This window comes from Aristolochia californica, unplaced genomic scaffold (assembly GCF_029961685.1).
Source record: "Aristolochia californica isolate CCGP_79_NKW_82.1479 unplaced genomic scaffold, dmAriCali1.0.hap1 SCAF_9, whole genome shotgun sequence".
Lineage (NCBI taxonomy): Eukaryota > Viridiplantae > Streptophyta > Magnoliopsida > Piperales > Aristolochiaceae > Aristolochia > Aristolochia californica.
In genome coordinates, this window is record NW_027182290.1 from 30,992,013 (window position 1) to 31,010,280 (window position 18,268).

Here is an 18,268-nt window from a genome sequence, read left to right on the forward strand (position 1 = left end):
AATTATGACTATTAAATTACTAATTTAATACAGTAATTATAAATTGAATATATTGAATAAATAAAAATAATTATTTTATAAATAAAAAAATAAATTATTATTTTTATGACGATAGTTTACGGCGTGCATTGTCTTCCTCAACATCGATAATGGTGAGAGACTACAACGGGCCAATGGGCAACAACGACGAAATCGACGCTATGACAGTACACCAAAAAAAGAGGGAGGCCGAGACAGAGAAGACAAGGAAGCCGAGAGGGAGGAAGTCGAGAGAGAGAAGAGAGGGAAGCCGAGAGGGAGAAGATGGAGGGAACGTTAAAAAGAGAGAGAGGCCGAGAGAGGGAAGAGAGGGAGGTTGAAAGGGAGAAGATAGAGGGAAAAAAATCAGGGGAAGAAGGCCGAGCGGGAGAAAATTCGGGAAGAAATTTTTTGAATTTTTTTCATTCACGGGAACGAGGGGGGAGGAGGTGAGAGAGATATATCCCACACACGATTCATGTATTCATGTGAATGATTCACAAAATAAGTATGAAACCTAATTTTCCCGTTTATTACCTGACATTATTCAAATGAAGAGGAGATCATTGTGGACTAAGGGCCTAATTGAATTAACTGAGTAATGCGAAAGTAATTCATGTCTAATTCATTTTGGACTAACCCCCTTACTAAACATTTTATATGGTCCCAAGAGTGAAACTTGTGATGTTCAATAATTATTTCCTTACTAAACATTTGACTCTGACGTCCAAAGACGCAAATATAAACATGTTTTTTTATGGAAATTGGCGAACACGATCACACCTGTAACAGACTCGCCTGGAGATAATTCTGGTCTATCTTTTCAGCACTTTCAAGTAGTTTTTTGGACAATCCCATTCTCCACCAAGTACTCCACAAACTCATCAATTAGGTATGGCCATGCACCCTCCGCATCATAATTGGACAATGCAGAGTCAACTGTCTGCACGAGGTTAAGAGCATTAACATCAGTATCTGATTTATACAGCCATCTCATACGTTTATGTGCCGAGCAAGAGACTATTTAACCAGAAAAAATTAAGAGTAACATGTACCTGTGAGGAACCGTCTCCAAAGGGCAAAGATTTTTTCAACTTCCTGAACGGAGCACGTCTTAAATACCAAATTTCCTAATATCACTCAGTTGAACAGGCAACTTACTCTAAGCCCAACCAAATATCTGGGATGACGAGCAACTCACTCAAAACACCCCAATAGCCAACAATTGGCCAACTGCCTTGGCCATGGGATTCATTTCGCAACATTACCCAGTTACTTGGAGAAGTAATTTGTGCATAACTTTGGATTAAACATCGTTATGCGGATTAATTACTAACTAGGACAAAGGATATCCAAAGTAGGACATCTTAAAGACCACCATCAGATCTTATTCAGGTAGTATTTCAGTGCAAACTTAAAAACATTTACAAGGACATGTAAAGGAAATCTGACCTTCGCGAACTCCAGTAACTGAGACCAGGTATCCCTCGAGATTGCTTTGTTGTGCCTCGCCTAGATCAAGGACCATAATGTCACAAAAAAATAAAAATAAAAATAAAAAATCAAACCAAATGAAAGAATTGAATGGGAAATATAAAAGCATGGTTATCCCTGTGAAGGCATTTCCTTATTTTTGTAAGACATAATGGGTTGTTCCTTGACTAAGAAAAGGCATACGTGGTCACACTAAAATGTGGTCTCAGCTTACCATCAAAATTTAGGAACACTAAGAGAAACAAGCATTGCATGAAGAGAAAATTAGCTAAATAAACCAGTTTACGTTTATGGCTCTACCTGCAAAAAATGGCACCAATGATCCACCAAAGGCCAATGCTTTTCAGCAAACAGTAACTGCCACATGCCAATTGCTGTATCCAGTGCCAAGGACTTCTGGCCCTGTATAACATCACATTAGTTACCTATATGTAAATTCAGTGTGTACAGATGAGAGAGAAAAGAAATTCCATTTGAAACTAAGTTTCAAAGCAACTTGCAGAAGCTGTATATAGATTCATGGTATAAAAAATTTCCCTGTTTACAGAAATGTGAAGTTCTTTATTTGATGAACATGTGAAACCTGAGTTGAAGAAGATCATGCCAAATAGCATAAAAGAGCTCAACTATACTGTCTGAAAGGAAGACTGGTATCATTGCTACATCAGATTTCTTAAGCCTAAATTCTGAGAAAGGAAAACAATTTGCACGATTGCTTCGTGGCTTCAAAATGGATTTAAAGCCCAATAAGAGTCTGCTGGGTAGATGATAGATCTCCCCATGTGGTAAAGTTATCATGGATCACAGAAAATTTTAGATTCTCATAACTTGGTAAATCACAAACCATTTAGATGTTCAACGTCTGTGGCTAATTTCATATAACAACTTGAGTAACCAAAGGTGACCTACTCTCCTCATGTCCAAGCCTGAGCAAACAAACAATAGGCCTGAGACATGGACAGCTTAAACAGGGCACAAACTAGGTACAACAGAACATACACCCTACTTTGATACTATCTTAAAGTGGGGTTCAGGTCCATCCCAAAATGATTAGCATAAACAAAGCCTTTTCCCAGACAAACAACCATATATTTTCCCAAACTTTAACCTATATAGGATTATTCCACTAACACACTTGGTTGAGGGAAGGAAAATTGTTTGTTATTTCCCTTAATGCCAAAAACGAAGCAATTAAAACTTTTAAAAAATCAAGTAAAATCTCTTTAACTTTATGAGCAGAATATGCAAAGTTATTCACACTCAAATAGTACCTCCACAACAAAGTAAAGTTTGCCATTTACAGAAAAACTTAAAACCATATTTTAAAAAGATGAACAAAAGTTTGTTGTTTGAAAAGGGAATTTTTTTCTGAATGGCTAAAAGGAACAAAATTGACTTGCAAGTATTTCATACACTCTGCCTTTCAAAAAATTATAAATTCCAAATATCCTTCTTTAAATGGCTTTTGCTAAAATTTTGGCAAGATCCACTTAGAGGTGAATAACCTTAAACATGTGTGTGGTAACACACAAGGCCAAAGCATGTTTCCATCCCAGTCAAGGGAGATGTCAACTGTCAAATATCTTAAATGATCAAACTTGTTTTCTTTTAGTTTGACAACTTCAAATGCATGACCAAGAACTGCAACTATTTTCAGTAATAATAATAAATAATAAATATCAAAGAACAATAATAACTATAATAACATTAATAAATGGGTGAATTAGATCTCAATCATGAATCATGAGTACCTTTTCTTTAGCCCAGCCAAATGCAAAGTTGTATATTTCCCTAAATTTTTCTGAGGACATACAGTAGTAAGATGTCAGTTTCAGGACACCAAAAGTTAAAAAGGTTAAATAACGACCACACCGACTGATAGTGTAAGCAAAACAACAACAAATCCAGACAATGTTATACAATGGCTCAAGATACAGTAATACATGTTCAGATTGATTTTTATAGTGCAAATGCAATAATTTTCTTCTTTTGGGAAATGCATAGGCAAAGGCAAAGGAACTATTCATCCAATAAAAATGAAAAACTTTTTTTTTTTTCCTGAAATCTTTGATTTCATTAAGGCCAAAAAGCCAAGAAACAGCAAATAAAGCCAGCTAAGGAGGGGAGACCATAAGAACAAGATATTGATGATCTACTCCTTCCTGGAAAGACAAGTTATCTTGACAAGACAAATGTCAACACAGTGAATCATTTCTTAATAAGACACTGAACAAGGTATGCTTTCCTGGAAATAAATATACAACACGTACGTTCATCTTGTAGCTCATTGCGCATAAACTGTATTCTTTCTCGAAACTTCTCGAGTGAATCTACCCTGCCACATATGCTTAGTCTCAGTTCAAGTCTCTCCCTCATAGAAACATCAAGAAATACCTACCACTCCAAGAAAAAAAAGAAAAAGAAATGAGAAGAAAAAGCAGTTTAAACTTCTCACCCCAATGCCTGCAATCCACTGATAAATTCCTGTCGAGAATATTCGCACATGGTGGCAGCCTTCATATGCCAGGAAAGAACCAACTATTGCAAAGGCATCATCACAAATTAATATTCCAACAGGTCCACAAGAATAATTTCAGCTAAAAATATCTTAAATAGTCTTCCAAAGAACCAATAAAAATAGTTCTCTAACAAAAGGTAACATAGCATACCGTAACAATATCTCCAGGATCCACCTGTCAAGGACCAAGTAGATAAAAAATTAAGCCGCAAAAGCAATTAGTGTACTCGTGAATGGCTTAGTGGAAGAAATTGCTAAAGAATATGACAAAAGATAAAACCATCCAAAACAGTTGAAAGTATGTAAAAGGAAGAAGGAAAGGAGGATATTGAAGTTTCAGCAGAAGTTTTTCTCTCACATTACTCTTATTTTCAGAATAATCAGCAACCTATTAAGAAAGCTTATTTTAGGAAAAATTATACTACGTAAGTCTTTTCCGTTTTTTTATGGTAAATCTACAATTAGCAGTTTCCTTCTTACATAGCTTCTAGAATTCCTTACCATAGCTAGTAGTTCCATTATAAAAATTCAATTAGAAAGTTCAGTTCAAGGAAAGTTCTTTTATGGTGATGTAATTTCAGAAAGTTTGAGAAAGACTTTCAAATAAGAAATTCCCTTCTAGAGTGTAAGTAGTAGGATCTGTTGCATCTTTTATCTGTCAGAAAAGTCAATAAAAGTTGTTTTTTTAGTTGCTGCTGCTACCTTATTTCTCTTTTTATTGTCCGAAGAATAGTTTCTCAGTTTTTATGTTTCTCTCTTCTACTGTGCTAGTTACTGCAGCCTACAAACAACACCAATAGATTCAAGTCCTATTGAAACTGGAAAACAAGTAACTTCTTAGAGTTGAGACAGTAGTAGCTAGGTTATTCATGTTCCAATCTCGTCCCTCAACTTCCTTTTTAATAATTTTGGAGCTTTAACAAGAGAGTATAAAAAGTTAATTTACAATCTGTACCCAGTAGACCTCAACCAAAACCTCAAGAGAACTGCTAAGTGTATTTGAAGAGCACCAGAATAATTCATTTATCTTCTCCTACGAGGTGTAAAGGAAACTAACAAACTACCTGCAGGTCATTGCAAAGAAGTGTGATACCATCAGCCATTATCATATCAACATAAGGATCTGTCAAAAAATAGAACAATATAAGTATCAGAAATTCAAAGAAGGGAAGAACTCTTAAAAGAGAGAAACACACACCCAAAATTTCTTTAGTTGTTTCATGTATTGTGATTTTGATGATTGCTATGGGTTATGGTAGGTTAAATCTCATAGAATACAGAAACCTCAAGCAGACAAAACTAGGTAGAGTGCCCAATTTTGTGGAGCCTGATATATCTCAGTTCTGTGACACAATGGTACCATCAACCATTCAAATGATCTATTTAAGTTTCTGCCAACTGCAATTATAACCACACTGCTGCGAAGCTAGAATAACGGAGAGTCGGAGATAAAGTTCAAACCCGATGAACTAACAACACCTGCATTGATATTTTCACTCTCTATTTTGCAGTTTGGTTTTTCCTCAACTCAAGTAAACAACTCTTTACACATGCACAAGTCTCCATGTTATCATATCTCCTTCCTACTGAATTAGGAATAGCATGGAGTAAGGCCGGGGAATCTTGAAACTGTTTTTAGTTGGAATATCAGGAAAAACCAAAAAAATGCAGACTTAGAGATCAATGAGGGATGCGAACAAAAGAGGGAAATTCCTCCTAATTTTAGTATCTAACGCTTTTTTGTTTTGCTCTTCAATGGCATTGATACAAAGTGCTGCCACATCAGCAGGGCAAGGCACATCCAGCTTGAGTTGATTAATATGGATAAATTGACCAGTTCACTAGAGAGTAGACTTTTTTTTATCGTAACTAGTAAGCAACCTGGCAAGGACTTCTTTGTTGTAAAGACGATCCTTAATAACAAGCTTGACAGGAACTCCACCTTTTGGTGAGTATTAATCCTTCATTTCATCTGGATTTAAACATCCACTGAGTTTCCATTTTTTTACTCAAATACAGTATCAATGCCTACCATCCTTTTTCTTTTCCAATTTTTCAACTCCAAGAAAGCATCAGTACCTACCATCTAATTTTCTACCTCCATCCTACACCTACTTCAATTTGAATTCATTGACTAATTAAAACACCAATGTTTCTTAAACCCACTCATCAAGATTATATGGGCAGATGAGAGGGGCAATGAAATGTGAGCAACTGTAAGGCCACTGGAAACCTCTGATCCAACAATAAATAGATCTCATGTGCTTGCCAGGGGCTTCTTATGGTCAAATAGTTATGATCATCCATTTGGCACAAAAGGATCCTGTATGACCTCCCAAAGAAGGAAAGCTCCAACAATGCAGTCCACATCTAAATTTCTGGAGGCATGGACATCACAGAGGTGTTCCAACATCTTACAAGGCTAAAGCAATACAAGCAGATGAGGGACAAAGAATGCCAAACAAAATGTTGATTCAGGGGTCACATTTTTTAGAACAGTGAGAAATTTTATTAGAGAGCGAGAAAACGGGGCTAGGGACACCACAAGAAATGGAACATCAAAGACAAACAGCAACCAAAAAACGAGAAAAGTTAGAACTACAGAAGTGCAAGTCATATAGACCAATTAAGGGGAAAGCTATCAAAGAGAGATAATTCTGAGAGGCAGACTCCTTTTTTTAGACAGGGACTCAGCAGCCATGTTGTGGGGATGAAACCAAACTATGGAGGAGGAGTTTGCAAAGGAATTGATTTCATCCATAACGTGGAGGAGACACCCAGAGGGGCGCAGGGGTGCACCACAGTCTATTTCAGAGGAATTTCACCATTTGCAGCAGTCAAGAATAAGATATTTCTCGTTATAATTTCTTACAGCTCATTTTTCAACACAAATAAACTATTTCAAAGCAATTGTTGCTAAATTGTCCACATATGTAAGAACTACAGGTCACTACCAGTTATGCACACATTCAGGTGAAATACTAAAAGCCACACACACATACATTCTTTCTCATTATAGTTTTGTTTTTTTTTTTGAAAAGGTTCTTCTTATTATAGTTACTTACGGCTCAGCTCATTTTTCAACACAAATAAGGATATAGAATAGTAATTGTCCCTACATTGCCAAATACGTAATAATTACAGGTTATTACCACTTCATGTGCATATTTGGATTAAATATTGAAAGCATGAAACATTTATACAGACACACACGCATGAAGCATTCCCTATAGTAGTGTACAGAGCACCTTTATATCTATTGTAGAGCTCCTCAAGATGTCTAGAATCAGTCACGGTGCGAATCTGGGGCTGGCTGTAGAAGATATCGAAAGCCCCTTCTAGATGCCAATCACTTGCCTTTAGTGCTTGAAGAGCAACCTTTTCACTGCAGAAATAACATCAAAGGAATGGTGCACAAGATGTGTCAAATGATCAACACATGTTCAGGGAAAAATCCTTGAATAGAAAGGGGAAGAACATTGCATACCAGAAAATTAATGATAATTAAGCGACAGGCAACAACAAGAATACTAATCATCCAGAAGAACATAAAATACAGACACAATAAAGAACTTTTTATGAAGAGATCCAAGATTTGATCATGCCTATATGGACATCAAATAAAATTGCTTATAGAGAGTATTAAATGTTGGAGCCACTTAAGCCTCCTTCACTAATATGAAACATCCAACATAATATAAATGCCTAAACCAACTATTAGTTGTACGTCAGCTGAGGAGACTATGTTTCTCTTATGATGGGATCATCAAGCTAAAAAACAATAAATGTGTACACAGAAGAGAATAAGACACCAGCTACAATATTTACCTTGCCCCAGTTATAGCCATGAACTGCTGAACCTTGTCCCGATGTCCCCTTCCCAATTTATGCTGTCCACACAATGAACAGCAACAAGAAACAAAGTGAAAAAGACAGAGAGAGAGAGCACTCTATTTGATCACAATTCGGTTTATGTCAACTAAGACATGCACAAAACCCATGTTATAACTGCATCACCAAATCCAGATGCTCTTTATTGAAAAACAAAATAAAGGATAACATAATGAAGCAAATTATCTGTCTTTGAGCACATATGAACCCTGCGATGACAGGAACACTAGATTGGAAAGAAGCCTCAGCAGAGAGCATGTATAAAACAGATGCAAAATGTCTGTTCAAAGATAATATCATTTTCAAGAACATAACAACGAGGCTCTCGATACACATATAAAGGCAAATTCAGTATATATTAGTTGAGTAGAATATTAATGTTGACATAATATTCATATTTATATTAATGTTGACATAATATTCATATTTATATTAATATTAACTACAAAAATTGTGTTCACTTTCTTTTTTTGGAACCGATGACAATAAATAATACAAATTCTTGCCATGCTCCTAAAAAATTAATAGCACCTGTTGAACTGATAACAACCATTTATAGCCTCTGAAAAATTCTAAAAATGACAACAATACTTTCAAAATTGAAGGCTTGCCTTCCTGTGATAGCTTTGGAAAAACTGTTTCAAACCCAAAAAAAAAGAAAAAAGTAAAATAATGATCATAACAGCCACCCAAAATGGTGATACTAAATAAGCAAACAAATTGTAGATGTTTACAACTTATAACTTCTTCTAGTAAATAATACATCGTTGACAGCTGCATCATTAAATTTTGATTTGACACGTTATGGACCAAGCCCTGGACTAGAGTTTAGATCTAATAAATATCTTAATCTTACCAGATTGCTTAATTCTCTGGTAAAGGTAAGTTCTCCTTTCACAGAAATGAAAATCAAGAAAACGCCAAAGATTTCAAAATTAAAGAAAAACGTGAATTCTGATTCAAAGGAAAAGAAGATAAGAAGTGAGAAGAGAGAATCATGATAGAAGGAAACAGGATTTTGACTTTTACACTCTTCTCTTGGAAAAAACAAAGTTAAAACTTATTTCAGTTCCAACTCAATTGCACGTGATCAAGCCCTTGTGTAAGTGCTGTTTGTAAAGTTAACAGGAATCATATGTGATAGACTTTTGTCTTCAAAAGAGTTTTGAAAAGATTTCATTTGTATGTTTCGATTTGACTCCCGTATATATTCATTATCCCTAAAATACAATAACAACAACAACGACGACGACAATAATAATAAGCAAAAAGCTGTTCCAGTGACAGTACAAATCTAAATCCATGTTTCACTTGTCTTTATAATATGAGAAAAAATCAGATTAATCTACAAGCTACCAAAACTTCCAAGAACCATAGGTTCATGGTAAAATGAGGTAAAAGTGTTGAATTTAGGATTCCATTACAAGGTCCTCGACCAATGTAGTGAAAGAGGAGAGGAAGAAAAGGAGGAGAATAATGGAGAAGAGAGAAAGAAGAGAGAACTCGGCTAGAGAGATGGAGAGAGAGAGAGCTTGGGAGAGGAGACAATTCTAGGGACGAATTTGAAAGAGAAGAGGGGAGACTTAATGATCTATCACATGTCTTAAACCTCTATTTATAGTTATGGAATGAGGTTTATAATAACTACAATGATTTTAGGGCTACAAGCTTTGCAAAATAAAAGACATAAATAGACATACATCATCTTCTTTAATTACACCCTTACGTCATCCCTATGAGAAGACCTTTAAATTACCTCATTTGCCACCTTCTTGATGTGGTGGAAGTATTTACTTTGATGCCACTTCGAGATGTCTTCCAACAAAAAACAAGTTTAATTCCAATCATGGTGGTCTAAAACAAGAGTCTTCTCGATGTTGCCTGTGAAAAGATTATCCCAAGCTTTCTCCTTGGAACTGTAGAAGCACGTTAAACCACTTCTAGTTGTGTGTTTTGAGAGTTCTACCTAGACCAGTAAACTTTTTAGTACTAGCCACAGTAACTTTTATGCTAACTTCCATCATAACCTTAAAATTTGTGAGAAATCAATCTTAAGTATGTCTTTCCTGAAACAGTGGAAAAATATTGATCACTAAGCACTATCAGAACCTAAAAAACAGTGAGTGGTAAGACCTCCCATTTTCATAACAGTACAATCGAACTCAAGTCTGAACTTATCATAAATCCAAAATCCGTCCCCGTGGAATATACACTACAAAGAAAAACGAAGGACAGAAGAAAAAGTGATAGCTTCAGAGATTATATATATAAATATATATATATGGCAAAATTATGTGGTCTTAGCGAGGAGAGGTAAACTATGGCACAGAAATTGGTAAACAACTAGAGATGTGCATGAAAATCACTAGCATAGTTGAACCAAGGGAAAGAAGGCAACAACAACAACAACAAAATAAAACAAAAAAATTAAAAAAATAACACAACTAGTGGGACAACAACAACGAAAATAACACAACTGAAAAGAAGAATACGAGTGGCTGAAAAGCACATATTGTCGAAGCTTGAATCTGAGTTTTCAAAAGCAGAAAACCAGAACCAATAGACACTGCTTTGATTAAAAATCACACTCTAATGCCTCAGAAAACGATTCGAACTCTGAATTTTGGACAACTACTAAAAAACCAAGAATAGAAAACATAGACGATCCTCTGCCGAGGAAGCTCTTACAATTTGAGACATATAGTAAACACAAAAACTGAATGCGATGTGAGTTTTTCTTAAAATATCATTTCTTAGGAGGATGTTACACAAGACCGTCCCCGATCATTAAACTTCACCAGAAATTCCAATTTGAGAACACGGAGTCGATACAGAACGCCAAACCGATCGAATTAAGAAACAGAAATCACGCATGTACAGCATTTTACAGTGTGACTTATAAAACAGAAGCGTTGAGATCTCCTGGAGGCACTGACCATCTCGACGACTCGAGGAGGATATCCGATTCCGGTTCCCTACAAAAGAGAAGCTGGAAGAGCTAGCGAAGAGAGAACTAGGGTTTGGATTCCTCCCTCGTAGTCCTCTTCACGCAGTCCCTTGCTCTCTTCTTCGCTTGTGCTTCAATCCAGGCCTGAGAAATGAGAGAACGCGTCGAGAATTTGCTCCCAGTGCCTGACGAGTATACTTGAACACAGTACACAAGCCAGCAGAAACGAAAAGCGGTTTCGCAAGCCAGCCGAAACGGCAGCTGTTTTGAAAATATTCTATATTTAGATTTGTATTTATTTCAAAATAATTGTAAAATGTAAATACAAATGCCAAATGAGCACATTTCCAAATATAATCATATTGAAATAATATATTTATTATATAAAATAAATGCCATTTTTTTAATAACAGCTATATGATTAGATTTCAATGGATAAATAAAATACTACTCTTAATATACCTTAACAAAAATAAATTGATTAAATTAACCTTAAATTGATTAAATATTTTTAAACAATAAATTAAATAATATATTAAACAAATATCGAACTCTTTCAACCCCTTTTTATGAATATATTTTTAAATAACATAAATTTATTATTTAATAACGTCTCCTAACTACATTAGATACACAAGTGAATATAAGTATTAATTTTTATGTCGTTAGCAAAGGCCCTCATGAAAAGTCAATTCAATGGAATCCTCAACTTGCATATATTCACAAAATAAAGCTATAACAAATAATTATTTCCAAGATAGATTCGAAATGATCCTTTGTATGAGTGGATATCTTTTAGTCCATTTCATCCACCCAATACATAAAGTAGAATAGCCTTATTCATGTCCATTATAAAATGCCATTGTCTATTGTAATCAAATAATGTTGTTAAATTCAGTTGATACACCACATTTTGAGTGTTGATAAATTTAGTTACTGAATATTACTAGTGATTCGATCAAGTTAACTCGGATTTTAATGAGAATTGGTCTAGTTGGAGGTCGAACCGTCCCTTCTATTTTGGTTGAATCCCCTTCAATCGGACTTGGATCGAGTCACAACTCTAAGTATCGCAAAACCTGAAACCATCTTAGCCCCTTCTATTTTGTGCCTTGCTTCCTTGTTTATTGGATAAATCTTCATGTATTTTATAGGACTTAGCTATTTGATTTCAAATTTTCAAGGGATTTTACTAATTTACAACTTTTTCAAGGGCGGAAGTTCATCTCCTGCGTCAAGTTGACTAACCCCCCCCCGTAAGTTTTGTGTGCAGACTATAATGGAATGTATGTAAATTAGATTAACATAATTGTAAAAAACTAATTGTTTCCATCTATGATTTTGTTCCTTGATTTTAGGATCTAAATTAGACCTAAAATTAGACCTAAAATCAGTATGTAATGTCTTATAAATAGTCTCATAAACGCAGAATAATACATCGAACACATTTTTTTTAAATCCTTCTTATCAGAGCGGAAGAATTCTCTTCTCCTTCTTATCACCAAAGATCAGAGCTAAGTGCTCGTGCAATCGCCGACGTCGCCCAAGGAGGTAGCCGAAAAAAAATTGTCCCCAAAAGAAACCGATGAACTCTATTTTTTTTCCTTTGCAACTATCGACGGTCCCGTAGCTGAAACCTCGTTGTAGACGAGCGCCGATGATTGTCGATGACCGCACCACCACACCCGTTATCACTATCGACCACCGCCGTCACCAAAGGAAGCTGACGCTCCTTGCCGCTATCGAAGAAGAAAGGTGAATTTTTTTTAACTTAGAAACTACTATTCCTTTATTTCTTTGTCGACCGAACCGACCCAAAACGAGGGTCAACTTAGTAGATCTGAACTGCACCCGAACCAAACCATAACCGAATCGGATTAGAATTGGACCGAACCATACTAAACCAAACTGGATAAGACAAGACCGAACCAAAATTCCAAACTGAACGAAGTTGTGATTGATATTATTCTAGATAATCCAGTGACAGAAATTGATGGCCACCAGTACAGGGGCCTCAACCGAACTTATCCCATCACCAAAGATTAACGTCTACCAAGACAATTCTGCATTTCCAACTGGAATCATCCTTGATGAGACCAATTATTCATTATAGTCCCAACTCATGGCGCTCGCAACAAAGTTGGATATCTCATCGGCGAAACGAGAAAACCAGCATATGGAGATCCCAATCTTGGAGCATGGATTACTGAAAATCAAAGAGTCAAAAGTTGGCTTATTGACTCCATGAGTCCATTGCTAATGCAGCGATTTATTCGCCTCTCCACTGCCAAGGAAATATGGGAAGCAATATCAAAAACCTTTTTATGATGGATCAGATGAAACCTACATATTTGAGTTGAACCAAAGATTTTTTTCTACCAAACAAAATGGTAGACCATTATCCACGTACTACAATGAATTGGTTGCTATTTTCCAGGAGATCGATCATAGAACTATATCTCAAGAAGGAACAGTCGAAGGGCTAATCCAGTTGCACTCTGCAATGGCTAGGCTTCAAGTTCATATTTTTCTCAGTAGACTTGACTCTGAGTTTGAACAAGTTCGTGGATAAATCTTGCGAAGAGACCCCAAACTTAATTTGGAGAGTACATACGCATATGTTAGACGAAAATATCAACAAAGACAAACGATGGAGAGCTATCATCCAATCTCAGAGAACTCGGCTATGTTGGTCAACCAAAATCGACAAGGATCATCAAGTAGTCGAAACATTCAATCATCTGGAAACATTCAATCCTCTGAAAAAGGTTACAACCGGGTATGCACTCATTGCGAAGAAAAAAGGACATTCGCAATAACATTGTTATGAGATTATTGGTTATCCGAAGTGGTGTGATTTATCTAAAAAAAACCGTAAAAAGATTGCTGGGAAAGCTATGGTGACATCCACGAAAGATAATCAGCAGCTACCTATGACAAATATTGCCCATCCAAGTATTCTCAGTAAAACATTAGTATTATCTGTAAATTATAAGAATAAAACTTGGATTATTGATACAAGTGCATCCGATCACATGACAAGGGATCTCAGTTAGTTATAATCTATCTTACCTTCTCCACAATCTGTTATTTCAACAGCCAATGGTAGTACCTCTCCTATTATTGGGGAAGGATCTGTTATATTATCTAATAATCTTACATTATAAATTGTCCTTGTGGTTCCATCTCTTAAATATAATATTTTGTCTGTTAGCCAAATTACTTCCACTCTTGCTTGTATTGTAACCTTTTGGCCATCATTTAGTGTATTTCAGGATATTCCAACTCGGAAGATTCTTGGTTATGGTGCTAGACGGGGCAAACTCTACTATTTGGAGTTGACAGATAATGGGGGATCGAAAATCAGCAGAACAAATCAAGCTAGCAGTGAAGATAATGCTCAAACAACTATATGATTATGACATCGATGATTAGGCCATTTTTCCTTTGGTTATCTTAAGAAATTGTAACCACAACTTTTTCCAGGTTTGAATTATTTGAATTTTTCATTGTGACACCTATGAATTAGCTAAGTGCCACCATATCTCTTATTTATCGAGTTTGAATAAAAGTTTTAAACCTTTTGAAGTTACTCATTTTGATGTTTGGGGTCCAGCCAAAGTTCCCTCTATTTATAGAGCTCGTTACTTTGTAACATACACTAGAATGCACTAGAATGACTTGGGTATCTCTGCTTATAAAAAAACGTGACGTGTGTCTAGCATTTCAAAAATTCCACACAATAATACATACTTAATACCAAAAACAGACTTGTGTTTTGCAATCTGACAATAGAACTGAGTTTGTCAATGCTTATCTCGAGAATTTTCTGTCCAATAATAGAATTCGTCATCAAACCTCTTGCACCTATACTCCCCAATAAAATGGGTTGGCAAAAAGGAAGAATAGACAACTTTTAGAAGTAGTGTGTGCCTCTCTTTTTGGCATGGACATGCCTCAATTTTATTGGGGTGAAGCTGTCAAATTTGTTGCCTCCCTCATCAACTGAACACCTTCTTGAGTACTAGATTTTCAAACTCCTCAGCGCAAACTGCAATGCCTGATTTCAATTCCCCGTCTTCCGAATCTTGAACCTCGGATTTTTGGGTGTACCACATATGTTCATATCCCAAAAACCTTGCGAAATAAACTTAATATATATGCCAAGCAATGTGTTTTTGTTGGCTATTCTTAATTTCAAAAAGGATATCAGTGTTATGATCTACACATCTAAAAACTCCATGTAACTCTAGATGTCTCCTTCCATGAATTAGTACCTTATTATTCATGGGGAGTCTCTTGGAAATCTCTTTAGGGGGAGAGTTAAGTAAAGAGAATATTCAACAAGAAAATAGCGGAGGTACTGAGTTTATTGAGTTATAAGCGGTGAACGAATTTTTCAAGTGTCACGATGTGCAACAAAACTGTGATTCAGTAATTTATCCTGAAGAACCCTCAGAGTTGCCCCGTTTTGCACCAACAACTGAATAATCAACCCAGAATATACCTCCTCAGGTAAATATGAATCATGCGTTTGATGAGTCTAATGAAATATGTCTTCCTACATAAAATATACCCCATAGATATCCACAAAGATTGAATAAGGGAGTTCGAAAAACACAGTATGAACCTGATCTTCAAGCCAAAACTCAATCAACAACTACATGTCCTCCCATAGGTTGACTAAATCGTATGCATTTACTGTTGATCAATTATTCAGGTTTTTTATTCCTAGTAATGTGTAGGATGCATTAGCTTATCCAAAATGGAAAAAGACGATGAACTAAGAGATGAAAACTCTACAAAATAATGTCACTTGAGAACTTGTTTCCAAACCTAAAGGAGTAAAGACAATTGGATGTCAATGGGTATTCACATTGAAACTCAAACCGGATGGAAGTATTGACAAATATAAAGCTCGGCTAGTTGCAAAGGGATATACGCAAAGGTATGGGATTGACTATCAAAATATTTTTGCACCAGTAGCTAAGATCAATACAATTCGTATTCTTATATCTATAGCAACAAATCGAGACTGGCCTCTGTAACAAATTGATGTTAAAAATACATTCCTCAATGGAGACTTAGAAGATAAAGTCTACATAGAGCTACCACACAGAGGTAAAAGTGGTTATTTGTGTCAAGGTGAAGTCTGTAAATTGAAGAAGTCACTATACGGGCTGAAACAATCACTTAGAGCATGATTTGGGAGATTCTCGGCTACAATGAAGGAGTTTGGATATAAAAAAAGTAACCCAGATCATATTTTGTTTATAAAACACAAAAAAGGAAAAGTAACAACTTTAATTGTATATGTTGATGATATGGTCACAACAGGAGATAACCCATGTGTAATACAAGCTTTATATGAGTATTTGGCTACTAATTTTGAAATGAAGGATCTCGGACAACTTAAATATTTTTTGGGAATTGAGGTTGCAAGATCGAAATATGGAGTTTTCCTTTAATGACAAAAATATGTGTTGGATCTTATAGCCGAAACCGGAATGTTTGACTGTAAACCTATAGAGACGCATATGAAAATGAATCATAGGCTCGGAATTCTTCCAGATCAAATCCCAGCAGACAAATGGCATTATCAACAATTAGTTTAAAGATTAATCTACCTATCACACACAACACCCGCTGTAGCACATGCAATGAGTGTTGTGAGTCAGTTCATGCATGCACCAAGTGAAAAACATATGGAAGCAATCTATCGAATATTGAGTTACTCAAATAGTGCCCCAGGAAAAGGTTTGTTATTCTCAAAAAATAGTATTCTTAAAATCGAAGGATATACAAATTCTGATTGGCCAGGTGATCAGACAACCAGAAGATCTACGTCGGGTTACTTTACTTTTGTGGAAAGGAATCTTATCTCTTGGAAAAACAAAAAAAAGTAGGTAGTATAAAGATCAAGTGTTGAAGCTAAATTTTGAGGCATGACTCACGGTGTATGCGAGTTGTTATGGATAAGGAATATGCTGAGGGACTTAAGGATTGAATACGCCAAACCTATGAATCTCCATTGTGATAACAAGACAACCATCACAATTACACAAAATCCAGTTCAACATGATTGCACTAAACATGTTGAAGTTGATCGTCATTTCATCAAGGAGAACCTCGATGCAAAAATTATACAATTCCCTTTTATTCAATCTGATAGTCATCTGGCTGATATGCTCACGAAGGCAGTATCAGGGAAGGCATTTCATGGTATAATTGACAAATTAGGCATGACCGATATTTATGCACCAACTTGAGGGGGAGTGTGTGCAGATTGTAATAGAATGTATGTAAATTAGATTAGCATAATTATAGGAAAATAATTGTTTCCATCGATCTGTGATTATGTTCCTTGATTTTAGGATCTAAATTAGACCTAAAATCATTATGTAAAGTCTTATAAATAGCCTCCTAAACGGAGAAGAATACATAAAAAAAAATTCTTTGAAATCCTTCGGTTTTACATTTCCCAACTTTTTTTTACTATGTCGTTTAAGTCGGTATTTGTAATTACATTAAAAATGTTAATGATACTAAAAGCAACGAGACAATAATTAAGATAGAGATCGACAAGGAAAATTAAAACTTATTATATATATTATTTGAAGAAAGTGTATGTCGGATATAATAACATTAAGCAAAGTGGATGATGTTTCAGACGATTTTATATATCTTTGCTCGAGTTGCTAAGAGAACTTAAATGCATGTTGATGAAAAAATATTATTTTGCTACCAGGATATTTTTTTATTTATATAAAATATCGTTTGATGAATAATACCGCAATAAATGAGAAGTAGTAATGTTTATACCATTCTTAGTATATGCCAAGGGATTTGTGAAAATTGGATTTTATCGCTAAATGCCAACTGATGGTTTGATTGAGTTTTGCTCAACTAAGTTCCACCGAGTAGTTGACCTAAGATGCTGCCATTTTTTAAAAGTCATTATCAAAAGAGTGTTTCCACTAATAAGCAAATGAGAGGAGAGATGATGAATCCTAATCCTTTGGCAATTGCCACACTAAATAAGCGGAGTAGGGGCTCGTTTCCGTCCTATTCCCGTAAACCCGATTTAAACCCAACCCATCCCTACCCCATTCCAGTGAACCCAAATCATCTCAACTCCGTTTTATATATCTATGTAGTATGTGGGTCAGATTCGGGTGAAGTTTAGAAAAATCCATTACTAAAATGAAACTCGACACATTTTTTTTGCACCCTGGCAGGTGAAATCATAAACCCAAACCTAGGGTTTTTGGGCTATCCCCCAAAAACCCGACCGATGCCCACCGTAACGATAACTTAGGGGGAGTTAGTCAACAAACTTAAAATTTGAACTTCAACTTCAAATTCATTTCAATAATCTACATGAACTTCAACTTCAAATT

The 18,268-nt window shown here is 35.6% G+C and overlaps 1 protein-coding gene and 1 non-coding gene across 4 annotated transcripts; both read right to left on the bottom strand.

Moving 5' to 3' along the window:
• Positions 1-697: 697 nt before the first annotated feature.
• On the bottom strand, positions 698-11,076 carry LOC137941012 (uncharacterized). Of its 3 annotated transcripts, none has more exons than XM_068786212.1 (12): positions 10,858-11,076; positions 9,678-9,883; positions 7,859-7,920; positions 7,279-7,415; positions 5,095-5,153; positions 4,182-4,205; positions 3,968-4,050; positions 3,783-3,847; positions 3,264-3,313; positions 1,813-1,914; positions 1,471-1,530; positions 698-961 (listed from the first exon to the last, which is right to left on the bottom strand). In XM_068786212.1, exons 3-12 carry the CDS (start codon positions 7,876-7,878, stop codon positions 851-853), a joined length of 711 nt encoding a protein of 236 aa, XP_068642313.1. In that variant the 5' UTR covers positions 7,879-7,920; positions 9,678-9,883; positions 10,858-11,076; the 3' UTR covers positions 698-850. The 3 variants fall into 3 exon arrangements, with proteins under 3 accessions (XP_068642313.1, XP_068642312.1, XP_068642311.1); XM_068786211.1 differs by having other exon boundaries at positions 9,678-9,887; XM_068786210.1 differs by lacking the exon at positions 9,678-9,883.
• Positions 2,981-3,098, bottom strand: LOC137942275 (U6atac minor spliceosomal RNA). Its single transcript, XR_011110519.1, has one exon. It is a non-coding gene; the product is annotated as a U6atac minor spliceosomal RNA (small nuclear RNA).
• Positions 11,077-18,268: the final 7,192 nt, after the last annotated feature.